Source organism: Momordica charantia (genome assembly GCF_013281855.1).
Source record: "Momordica charantia cultivar OHB3-1 chromosome 3 unlocalized genomic scaffold, Mcharantia_2.0 BLBB01000003.1, whole genome shotgun sequence".
NCBI lineage: Eukaryota > Viridiplantae > Streptophyta > Magnoliopsida > Cucurbitales > Cucurbitaceae > Momordica > Momordica charantia.
The window spans coordinates 15,165,123-15,177,745 of record NW_028275161.1 but is presented as its reverse complement, the minus strand read 5'-3'; the positions used below and the strand labels follow the sequence as shown (position 1 = coordinate 15,177,745).

General features: G+C 39.1%; 1 protein-coding gene across 5 annotated transcripts in view; it reads right to left on the bottom strand.

The window, feature by feature from the left end:
• The window catches only part of MOM (ATP-dependent helicase family protein), an 84,005-nt gene that overhangs the window by 63,554 nt on the left and 7,828 nt on the right, over positions 1 to 12,623 (bottom strand). For all 5 annotated transcript variants that reach the window (XM_088121669.1, XM_022297231.2, XM_088121672.1 and 2 more), the window contains exon 4: positions 11,233 to 11,308. In XM_088121669.1, coding sequence (XP_087977795.1) covers positions 11,233 to 11,308 — 76 coding nt within the window. The remainder of the gene's footprint in view (positions 1 to 11,232; positions 11,309 to 12,623) is intronic.

The following is a 12,623-nucleotide window of genomic DNA, read 5'->3' as shown; positions in this document are numbered from 1 at the left end:
GGTTACACGGCCGAGTTCTTTAAACAATTTTGGAACATTCTCAAGCCCGACATTATGAGAGTGTTCCAAGATTATTTTAAGAACGGCATCATTAATGCTAGCCTCAACGAAACCTATATTTGTCTCATCCCAAAGAAAGTGGATGCTCGGAAGGTGGGAGATTATCGGCCCATTAGCCTTATTTCTTGCTGCTACAAAATTATAGCTAGAGTTCTCTCAGAAAGGTTGAAGAGTTTACTGCCACATACTATTACCAAGGAGCAATCTGCATTTGTGGCCGGGAGACAAATCCTAGATGCCTCCTTAATTGCTAACGAAATTATTGAGGATTGGGATAGAAAAAAGAGAAAATGAGTGGTTATCAAGCTTGATATTGAGAAGGCTTTTGACAAAGTGGATTGGGACTTCCTTGATGAAGTTTTTGCAGCCAAGGGTTTCGGACACACATGGAGAAAATGGATATGGGGGTGTATCTCAACAACAAATTTCTCAATCATTATAAATGGTCGTCCTCGGGGTAAACTTACTGCTTCTAGGGGCCTCCGTCAAGGTGACCCCCTCTCCCCCTTTTTATTTATTATGATTGTTGATGTCTATAGTAGACTTATGACACATGCAGCAAACATCAACTTTATTAAAGGTTTTGATGTGGGAAACAACTCATTGGCCAGTCATCATCTACAATTTGCTGATGACACCATCCTTTTCTCCCCATATGATAACCTCTCCCTCACAAACATGTTCAACATCATTAGGCTTTTTGAGTAGGCATCGGGGTTAAACATAAATCACCAAAAGTCAGAAATTTTGGGGATAAATCTTGGAGAGGATGAACTGACAGCTCTTCAATCCAAATTTGCTTGTAAATTGGGGACTTGGCCGACCACATACCTTGGACTATCCCTTCATGGTAAGCACCGGTCTCTCTCTTTTTGGGACCCAATGATTGAGAAAATTCAGAAACGTCTCCTATCATGGAAATCCTCGTATCTCTCCAAAGGCGATAGACATACTCTCATCCAAGCCACTTTATCGAACCTCCCTACTTACTATCTTTCCCTCTTCCCTTTGCCATCAAAAGTAGCACATACTTTGGACAGCATCTACACAAGTTTTCTTTGGAAGGGTAACAAAGACAATAGTGGACTACATCTCATCAAAAGAGACACTATACAGCATCAAATTCATATGGGGGCCTAGGGATTGCTAATATGAAGCTGAAAAACAGAACCCTCCTTGCAAAATGGATATGGAGATTCATTACAGAGGAAACATCTCTTTGGAGGAAGGTGATCGAGGCAAAATTTGGTAAAGCATCATGGAATCTCAAACCTAACTCTACATCACAACCTTCTGCTAAAAGCCCATGGGCTGCCATTAGAAAGATGCAAAATTTGATTTTTGATCGATTGGCCTTTAAAACCGGAAATGGAATGAATATTTCCTTTTGGGAGCACTGTGGGCTGAATAGTTTGCCTCTTAAACAATCCTTTCCCCTCCTTTTCGCTTTGTCAACAAGAAAGGACGCCCCAATCTCTGATATCTGGGACGAATCTACAAGTTGCTGGAATTTGGGATTAAGGCGGAACCTTAAAGATGACGAGATAATTGAATGGGTTGATCTTAACCATAGGCTATCAGAGATTCATTTAACAACAGATAGGGATGTTGTTTACTGGAATCTAGAAACAAATGGTTCTTTTTCCACCAGCTCCCTCACAAAGGACCTCACACATAAGGACCTCACACATAGCAACCAAGCTCAAACTAGCCTATACAACTTTATTTGAAAGGGAAATTGCCCTAAAAAGGTGAATTTCTTCCTATGGGAACTTAGTCACCAAGCCATCAGTACCAACGATAAGCTACAAAGAAGACTCCCATTTATGGCTATTTCTCCACAATGGTGTATCATTTGCAAGAACAGCATGGAATCTCAACAACATCTCTTCACTTCCTGTACTTTTGCTTCTGATTTTTGGAATGTCATCCTCTTGGCTTTTGGTTGGTCCACAGCATTACCAAATGACCCTAAACTTCTCCTTGAGGCCACCTTAATGGGACACCCCTTCAAAAACATAAAGGAACAGTTATGGATAAATTTCATCCGACCCTTTCTGTGGACTACTTGGGTGAAAGAAATCAAAGGATCTTCATTGACAAGTCACAATCTTTTGATCGTTTTTTTGATGCTATAGTGTTTAAAGCTATATCATGGTGTAAAACTTCTCCTACTTTTCTTTACTATAGATACACTTCCCTCCTATCCAATTGGAAATGCCTTTTGTAACCCATCTATGGGCTTTTATACTCCCTTATATGGGCTCCATGTAGTTTCATATATCAATGAAATTGTTTCTTTCACAAAAAAAAATATATATATATTCACAGATCTTATGGCTAGAGCATTAATGTGGAGATTTTCTTTGGAAGAAGAGATTTGTTTTGTGTTCTCAAGTACGTCTTTTGGATTCTCAATAATCCTTTATTGGTTCTTGAAAATATTGGAGTTTCTCGTCTGGGGTTCAAGATTTTTATTAAAGATGTCAATTTTGAAGTCTGGTATTTTCTCGCGAAGGGTCACCACGATTTTTGTGCCTCTTAAGTAGAAAAGTCTTTTTGAAAAGTGGCTTGTGGGATGTTATTCAGATATTTAATGGCCTCTTTTGGTGTTAAGTCTCTCATCTTTTTGAATTTCTAGCCTTCTTTCACAACAATTTTGTAATCTTCTAGTTCGATCCACATTCTTGGAAGTAGACCTCTCTCACGGATTTTTTTTCCATAAGAAACTGAACTTTTAATCAAGACAAATGAAAACAAAAGCATATGAACAAGGGCATACAAAAAAAAAACTAGCCCGCAAGGAAGATCCACATCTAAAGAAAGGGACTCCAATCCAAATAATAAAGCCTAACTAATAATTATAGAACAACTTCGAAACGGACCCATAAAGTGACATTAAAAAATCTAATAAGATCACAAACAAACTCCCCATCTCTCTCCACCCCCTAAAGATTCTACTTTAGAACTCAAGGATGCAGTTGTAAAACCTGCAAAACAGATACTGTTCAAGTAAGGTCGTCCCCCCTAAAGATTCTACTATTTCTCTCAAGCCAAATCCCCCACGAGATAACAAAGAAACAAACCTATCACAAAAACCTCTCTCTCCCACGAAAAGAAGGGAACAAAAACACTTCCTCCAACGCAGCCCCACAATTCCTATTACAGACCCACCTCAAAGAACTGCCCTCATATTCCTGGGAGGTTCAATGGTGTCTAACCATAGCAAGGATCTGAAAGTTGTTTGTTTGTCGGAAGCTTCCCCCGTTGTTTTTTAGGTTCAAAAAGAAGAATTTCAAGAATTTTCAATGGAGTTTCATCTATCTCAAGGGGTTATCCATTCAACTAACGAAGGCATTGTCAAAGAGGCTCTGGAAGATTACTTTTCAGTTTATTCGGAGGACAAGGAAGTCAATCTTAGTAGCGTAGAGTCAAATTTAGAAGCAAGAAGCGACTTTGGAGATTTTTCTTCTTTTCGTTTTTCCTCCCTTTCAGAAGATTCTGTCAACTTCTTAGACATTATTGAAGATCTCTCTTTTCCATTCAGCCCTCAGATGTTTGATGGTTCGTTTGGTGGTTCTTTTGGCTTTTCTTTAGTAGGCGTTCGTTACTATTACGCAAGCCCCGAAGAAGTTTTTGCCTCAAGTCTGCTCATCCCAACTTTGACTTTAGGTTTAGTGGGGCTGCGTTTGCATTCTGTAGTGTGCAGTTTCGGCATTTTTTCCTATTCTCTTGTATCTTTTTCATGGTGGTTCTTTTTTGGGTGTTTTCTTATCTTTTTTCGCTTCCATGGGGAGTTTGTATCCTTGAACTTTTTCATCCTTTTCATATTATCAGTGAAAAGTTTGCTTCTTGTTAAAAAAACAAAAACCGAGAAAGACCCCCTCACCACTTCTAAGGCCTCACCACTTTAATATTCCACAACAAAAGGATCCCACCTGAGGCACCAATAGAACGTCCCAGCCCACTCCAAAAACGAACTTTTCCATGTACTTCTAATAAGATGCCTACAATAAACCTCCTTAGATTTCAAAAGAATCGCCACTTCTGATTTTTCCATCAAGAAAAGCTCCTTCACCAACCTTCTTTTATCTTTCCCACTCGACCTCTATCATTCCAAGCTACAACTTTCATTGGGTCAGTTTTAAAGCCCTAACTCCCAAAGAAGCCTCTTTCCTATCATAATCAATGGAGCAATCCAACTTCTTCAGCTCCCTAGACTTCCTCGTAGAGATTACACCCCTTTTTATCCCTTTGTTCTTTCCACCATTCACAAGATCAAGTTGTTCATGACAGGCTCGCCCCCACTTTTAACAATCAAGAGGTCTAAACTCGAAAGCAAGGAAAACCAGCCGAATCATTCCTTCAAGAACCGCCCCTGAAAAAGGAGATCCGCCTGACTAGGGCCCTAAGACATCGAAGACCAATTGGCTAAAAGATTTTGAGGATATCCCAAACAGCTATAACCCATGTCTAATGGCACTGAAATCAAAAAAAGCATCCCCGAAATTTATAACCCAACCCTGACACTCCACCCATGGAAGCCTACACAAAAACGATGAAAAATTGTAGAAAATCAAGCTAAAGTTGAACCAATTCAGCTAGAAATTAGGAAGTTAGCTAAGATTTTTTAAACTAAATTGCTTATTTTTAGTTCATATGGTTAGAGCCTCTTGTATAAATATGGGTGTTACTCACCACTCCAGGAATAAGGAAAAATCATTCTCCTATACAAAGCCATGGTATCAGAGCTTTGAATTTTTTCCTCTCAAAACCTTAGCTTCATCGCCGAAACCCTAATTGCCATCGCCAAAACCCTAGCCAAGCCGGACTAGATTCAAAAGTCCAATACTAATTTTGGAAACGAGCTTGCAAGGCCCTCAGTAGTTGGGGGTTCAATTTAACCTTAATAAGGCTTTCTTTGAGGAACAAGAGGTAGTTAATAAAGATTGTTTGGATAAGGTAAATGTTCTGTCCATTGGCACTATCCACTCCACTGATGAAGGTTTGCCTCTTAGACTATCTTCCTTAGAATTCTCAGATAATGATTTTGAAGATGAGGATGGTGCAATCAATATTAGTAGTTTAGACTCTTCACAAAGTCAGATATCCCAATTGAGGACTTTTATGAGCATTCCTTTGCAGACAATTTTCAATCCCAATTTAACGAGCAAAAAAAAGATGAGAAACCCGTTCTCCCACAGCAAACAACCATTCCTTCCTTTTTTGAAGAAATGGGGATTACCCTTGTCCCAATTGAATCTATTATCTGAGTTTTAAGTTGTTTGGAATGTTGGAATGTTCTCAATTATGCCTTCTGCAGATTTTAAAACTTTACAGTTTTACTTCGGTTGGTTGGTTGATGAGGTTTTCAAAGTCTTTCTCCAACGTGTGGTTTGACATTTAGTGGTTTATATATGGAGGATTTTTTAAGACAACATTGAGGCTTAGTATTTGGTGTTTTCTCCTTTTTAGCATTTCAGCTACGGTCTGTTCTTATGCCCTTATGTCTACTTGGTTCTTTTTGGAGTTTGGCCTTCGCTCTTGGTGCTAAAGAAGGTTTTCCCTCATGCGGTTGTTGACCCTGGATTTAGTTTGATTTCCCAAGCTCAGTAGCAAGCCGTTTTTCTGAGTTATGTTTTAGAATGCTTTTATCTCTTTTGAGTTTGTATTGCTCTTGTTGCAATATGTGTTCGTTATTTTTCTATTCTTTTCTCTTTTCTTTTCTTCTTTCACCCCACGGGGGGTTTTGTATCTTGAACATTTTTTCTTTTCATATATCAATGAAAAGTTTTTCTTGTTCAAAAACAAAAACAAACAAAAAAACTACTTTAACTCGTCATTGGCAACAGTTGGACTTGTTTGACACTCATGACTGGACATGTTCTGCTAATGGTGCTCTCTTCCAAGAAATTGTGGAGACAAAAATGATTTTCAAATTTCTCATAGGCCTTAATTCATCTCTTGATGAAGTTCATGGTCGAATCCTTGGTTCTATGCCATTGCCCAGTCTTCGAGAAGTTTTTTCTATAGGCCGTCGAGAAGAAAGTCGAAAACAAATAATGTTGGGACTCACTAAACATTCTCCTGCTCAAAGTGGATATGCTCTCATTTCCCAATTACCATAATAGTCCAATCGTTCACGCTGCTCGAGGCAATTCCCAACCATATGGTGACAGTCAGCAGCACAAAGGGCCATCATGGTGTGACCATTACTATAGACTGGGACATATCAAAGACACTTGTTGGAAAGTACATGGGAAACCAGCAGATTGGAAGCCAAATACTGCCAAGACGGATCAAGAACCTAGGGGCAATGCTGCTGTCTCTGAAAGTTCTAACCAACAACCACTTACCAAAGATTTGTTGGACGTTACAACAACTCTTGAACAAAACATCTCTGAAAGTTCTAACCAACCACTTACCAAAGATTTGTTGGACATGTTACAACAACTCTTGAACAAAACAAAACCACCGACAGTAAGTAGTTCTGGGCATGTGCCCCAACAAGGTAACCAAAATCCCATGGCTCTCCATACTCAAAACTTTTCCATCTGAATGGATAGTGGATTCTGAAGCATCAGATCACATGACAGGTGATAGATCCTTGTTCTCATCTTTTTTAATTTATACGGGTAATCATTTTGTTCACGTTGCCGATCGTACACTTGTTAAAGTAATTGGGATTGGAAGTGTTCAAATATCAAGCTCCTTAACTCTTGAATCAGTTGGACTATAATCTATTGTCTATGAGTAAGCTCGATAAGGACTTAAATTGTGAAACTAAATTTTGTGTCAACTCTTGTATTTTTCAGGACCTGGGATCAGGGAAGATGATTGGCAATGCTAAATTATGTGCAGGGTTGTATCTTCTTCAAGTAACGCGTACTCTACCAACAAAGAGAAGCAATAAACTTGTGGTTCTATCCCATCGTGAGTCCACTTGTATTTATAAGTCTTTGAATAATTCAAATAAAGATAGTAGTTTTGTCATGACGTTGCACTATCGTCTTGGTCATCCCAACTTTGCATACCTTGAACATTTGTTCCCTTCTTTATTTCTCAATAAAAAGAGCCAGCTTTTCCAATGTGAAATTTTTCAACTCTCCAAACACACATGTGCTCATTTCAAACACTACCCAACCGAACACCTCGCTTCTAAAGGCAAAGAAACCAAGGAATATGAAGGACACGTCTTGGTTGGCTTACTGGGGTATTCATCACCAAAATTCGAGCAAGGCACTTTCAACTAAATCAGGCGTAACGATGGGCCCTCCACTACATAAAGCTTCGGATTCCTCTCTTTTGTCACCGTCCACAAACTCTGAATACTGCGAACCGCCGCAAAATCTTCTCCTCCGAGCAAAACGCCAAGACCAAAAGAACTTGGAGTCTTCAACACCAACGATGAGAGGAACGAATCATCATCCGAGAAACTCACAATAGAGGGGTCTATTGTTGAAAGAAGATGCCCCTCCTCACTCCACGGGTTGAATCGACGATTTTCCAACGATTCGAAAGTGGGGGTATCTAAACTGATTTCTACAAAACCAAGACATTTCACCAAAATTAAACTAGGGTTGGCCTTGTCTTTTGGGCCCAAAAGAACAAAACAATCCGAACTCGAGCCTCCTTTTACACGAACCTCAAGCCCCAACGACCATCTATCCAGCCCATTTGTAACCTTTTTAAACCACCCACCTTCTCTTCTTTTTGGTAGGGATGGGGACTCCACACCCAGCCCTTCTTTAGATATGCTTATGGCTTCTCCTCTGAGTGATTCATCGGATGACATCGTTTCAACTCTTCTTCTGTTTTTTTTTTTTTGGGATAAGAGACAATATATTCAAAGAAACACAAAAGAGGAAGAACAACCTGAGGGTGCAGGGTTGAAATCACCCTCCCTCCAAAACTAGACAGTAGTAACCTTTCAATTCCTAACAATCAAGTGTAGACTATAGTTACAAAATAATTTTTGTGGTTAATCATCCACCATAAAGCAATAAGTTGTACATCGCTACAAAAAAACATCCTCTAAGGACTTTCTATCTTCAAAAAGAATATTATTCCTTTCTTTCCAAATAAGCCATAAAACAGCCCTAGCATAGTTCCACAACATAAAAGCTTTGCCTATAAGAGGCCTCCCCCAAAATTTTCAAGAAAGAGGTCATCAATCTTACTGAGGGAGGCAGGAGAGCCTAAACTCTTAACAGACAAAGGCCCAACTCTTGGCAGCAAACGGGCAATGAAGGAACAAGTGATCACATGTTTCCTCCTTCCCTTTACATAAAGGGCACACGAAGGGGATAAAGACCAAGAAGGAAAATGTGTCTGAAAGACTTCAGCAATATTTAGACTCCTATAAAACAAACTTCACCTTCTTGGGAACTTTTAAATTCCAAATGATTCCAAATGTAGGAAACCACTGGATCTTTCAATTTAGGTGAAGGCTTGGATAGAAACAAAAACATTGACTTGGTCGAAACACCCCACCACAATCAGCCTTCCACCACATAAGGTCATTCCCGTTACCCGGATGCCAGAAATCAATCTTCTCAAAATTTATCAACTTAAAAGGTTCCCACTGACGGCTTTGTCTCCCAAAGGAAAACCCAAAAAGGAACAAGGCAAGCTCTCCATCTTACAACCGAGGATCCACTGCACCACCAAAGCCTCATCACAGTTGATACCAATCAAGGACGTCTTACCAACATTGAGGAATAACCCAAACACCAACATATCTGGAAGATCGGGACTAAAGATCAACACGTCATCTACATATTGGAGATGTGTCAGTTCCACCTCATTTGCCCAAAGGAGAAACCTCTCAATATCTTCTTCTCCCAACAGAAGTGAATCAAACAACTCAAAGCATCTCCGATAATAGTGAACAAGAAAGGAGACGAAGGGTCACCCTGTTGGAGATCTCTATTAGCCACTATCTTTCCCCTAGGTGACATTTATGAACACCGAGAAATTCGTTGAAGACACATCCCCTGATCCACCTTCTCCATGTAATCCCAAAGCCCTTACTCTCCAACACCGCATCAAGGAAAGACATCAACTTTATCATAGTCTTTCTCGAAATCAAGCTTCAGAAGAAAGCCTTTCTTCTTGTCCTTTTTCCAGTTCCCCACTGCCTCAGAAGCTGTGATAATCGCATCGAGAATTTGTCGTCCTTCAACAAAAGCAGCCTGGTATCATTGATGATCAAAGGAAGAACTCTCTTTAGTCTCGTAGACAACACTTTTGCAATAATCTTATATAAAGATGTGACGAGGCTAATTGGTCTATAATGTTTAACACACACCAAGGAGGCTGTTTTTTTAAATGAGGCAAATGTAGGTCTCGTTGGTACGTTTATTCTCAAAAAAATCTGGAACACCTTCATTAAGTCGGCTTTGAAGACGTTCCAAGCCTTTTCAAAGAACTCGTTGTTCATCCAATTCGGACCCAATGACTTAAAACATCTTAACTTTGTTACGCCTTTGTGAATTTCCTCCTCGGTAAAAGGGGCCTCCAACTGAAATTTGGAGACCTCATTCAAGTGTGCCCAATCAAAATTCTAAAAAATGAAGCACTAATCCTCTCTACCGTTATACAAATTAACAAAATAGTGAATAATCTCCTCCTCTCTATGTCAATTTGATTAGTAAGACGGCATCCCTCCTCGTTCTATAAAGACAAAATAAAATTTTTATTTTTGCAAAACAAGGTCCATCTGTAAAAAAAATTAGAATTTTCATCCCCCTCCTTCAATCAATTAATTTTACATTTATGGGCCAAAGATATTGCTCCTTCATGACCATGCCGATAAGATCCACCTTCAGCCTATCTCTTTTTCTCGATTCTAATCAAATCAGGAGTGAGGAGATCTGAGTCCTCCTTTTTCTTGTTTTCTTTTTTTTTATAAGAAACCTAAGGAATATATTATTCACAAAAAAAGAGTTACACCTGCAGGGGAAGGGGGCAGAGGGAGCCCCCTCCCACTAGAACTAGTTCAAGAAAGCACTCCAACTTTGGAGGAACGAATTGAGGGAGTAATTACAAAAGAATTTGCTATAAGTGTAGCACCACCTAGAAGTTGTGAGCTATATAATGCTCCAAAAGTTTGAGAAGTTAGAAGAAATATTCTTGAAGGATCGCTGATTACTTTCAATCCATACATTCCACAATAAAGCCACTGTACCATATTTCCAAAGCAAGTGATCTAGCTGTGTGCTTGAAGCTTCCATCCATAAGAGCATGTGAATCCATTCATCTACTGTCCTTGGAAGGCAGCAACTAAAGTTGAAAGCTTGGAAGAGGAGGGACCAACAAGTTTTGGCGTAAGAACAATGAAGGAAGATATGATCTAAAGACTCTATGGGCAAGAAAGATATGATCTAAAGACTCTTAATCTGCCTTGCCCAGCGGGCACACCGAGGGAGAGAAAGCACCCAATTTTTGCATCTTTTATGAAATCTGTCATGTGTGTTCGGCCCTTGATGAGCCGATGACCACAAGAAGACTTTTATCTTCTTTGGATATCTAAAGTTCCAAATGGCCTTTAGGATCAAGGACTTCCAGACTAACAGCTCTTTTTATCTGTCATCAATGGCATTTTGAAATAATGTTCCCAAAAACTTCCTTATTCCACTTGAACAATACCCCCTCCCCTCGACCCTCTTAGTTTCTCCAAGCGTAACCAGGCCAGCCATTCATATCATTTGAAGGCCACCAACCAGCGGAAGCAATATGGGAGAGTCCAACCAATCATTTTCAAAACGAAACGGAGAAGGTCCCCGAATCCCACCCCCCCCCCCCCCCACCTTGGTAACCAAGGAGAATGAGGAAATGATCCGAGACTGGTCTCGTAAGTCTTTCAGCTCAAGTTTTTTCAAAAGCTGTCATCCAATCTTTAATAACCAAAAAGCGATTTGATTGCCAAAAAAAATCATAGAATTTTAAATCTTGAATAGATGGCCAACATGATTGCCCAAGATAAAATAACATTACCATTTCCATTAAACTTTGTCTTGCACAGTAAATCTAACCAACAATAGGGCAGGAAAGATCAAAGTTGTGAATCGGAAGATAGAATGGAAAACCCAAAAAAAAATAAATGAATGAAAATGTTAAAGAAAGATGATGAAGAACTATAACAACGGAAGAAAGAAAGAAAGAACAAACCATATCAATGGAAGTTTCACCATTCTGTTTGTCTATTTCCACGCAAGAGCAAAAGTCCTTTGAATTATTGTCTACCCTGCGATACGTAATAATGAAGTTTGTCACTGCTGACTGGATAAATTAAAAATCATGATCTTCATATCGGCCAATTAATGATCAACAAGTGACCGTGGTTTATTCCCGCTAAATAGTTTTTCACAAAGCTTTTATATAAAGTAAAATAGCCACGACTACTAACTTTTCTTCAAAGCATATCATAACAGTAATTTTAAAAAATAAATCATAACCAGAGACTTCAAACACATTCATCCATCCAAGTCCGAATGAGGCCTTGCTGTATTATGAAAACACAACACCCAGTCTTTTACAATCTCTTCTAAAAGGCAGGGTGTTAGAAATATAACCTCAATAAGAGCAGACTGAATATTTATATGCATCCTGCAATCATGAATAAATATCAAGGTAGCATTTACTACTCAATAGTGATGTGCAGATTTATTGAATGAACTTCTACAAACTTTGGATGCACTTCGTTAGGGCAATGATGTGGTCAATTTGGCTTGAGAGGAACTATCGGATCTTCCAAGGAAAAGAGTGATCTACCAACAACATATTTGAATCTATAGTGTCATTAGTTGTTTCTTGGTGCAAATGCTCCTCATCTTTCATCACTATAGTTTTGTCTCTCTTTTAACCAATTGGAAAGCCTTTTTGTAGCTCCTTTGGTTTGGGATATCACCCCCTTTGTATATTTTCTCATTTCATTAATTTAACGAAATAGTTTCTTGTTTTTAAAGATACAAACTCTGAAAGTGGTGAATAGAAATAAAGTAAAGCAATAGAGCTAAAGGGGAGTTATAAATGCCTCCCAAACTTGGAACATATCATACTAGATGAATAGTTGACTAATAAATCCGAAAGAGAACACTCATGAGAAACTTTAAACCTTACAAGACTAAAACATTCCAACAAGGAACAGCACTTCCCTTTGAATAACCTTTGATTCCTTTCAAGCCAAATCTCAGAAAGTATAGCTTTAATGGAATTTACCCACAAAAGCCAAACTTTTGAAGAAAATGAAGGACCTCCCAACAGCTGCAAATGGTCGAAGGAACATTGCTATCGAACACCCAAACCATGGAAAATTGTTGAAATAATAGCCACCAGCAAGTTTTTTTTTTTTATAAGAAACAGGAGATATATATTAGAGCCGCCAAAAGAAGGGAAACAACCTACGGCCGAGGGCCGAGGGCCGAGGAGGCCCTCTCCAAAAGAAAACTACCACATTACAGCTTGGCAATCCCAAGAAAGAGAAGCTAGGCTATAATTACACAAGAATCTCCTTTTTCACTGGGGACCCAGCCCTTTCAGATTCTTCAATTCATGGCTTT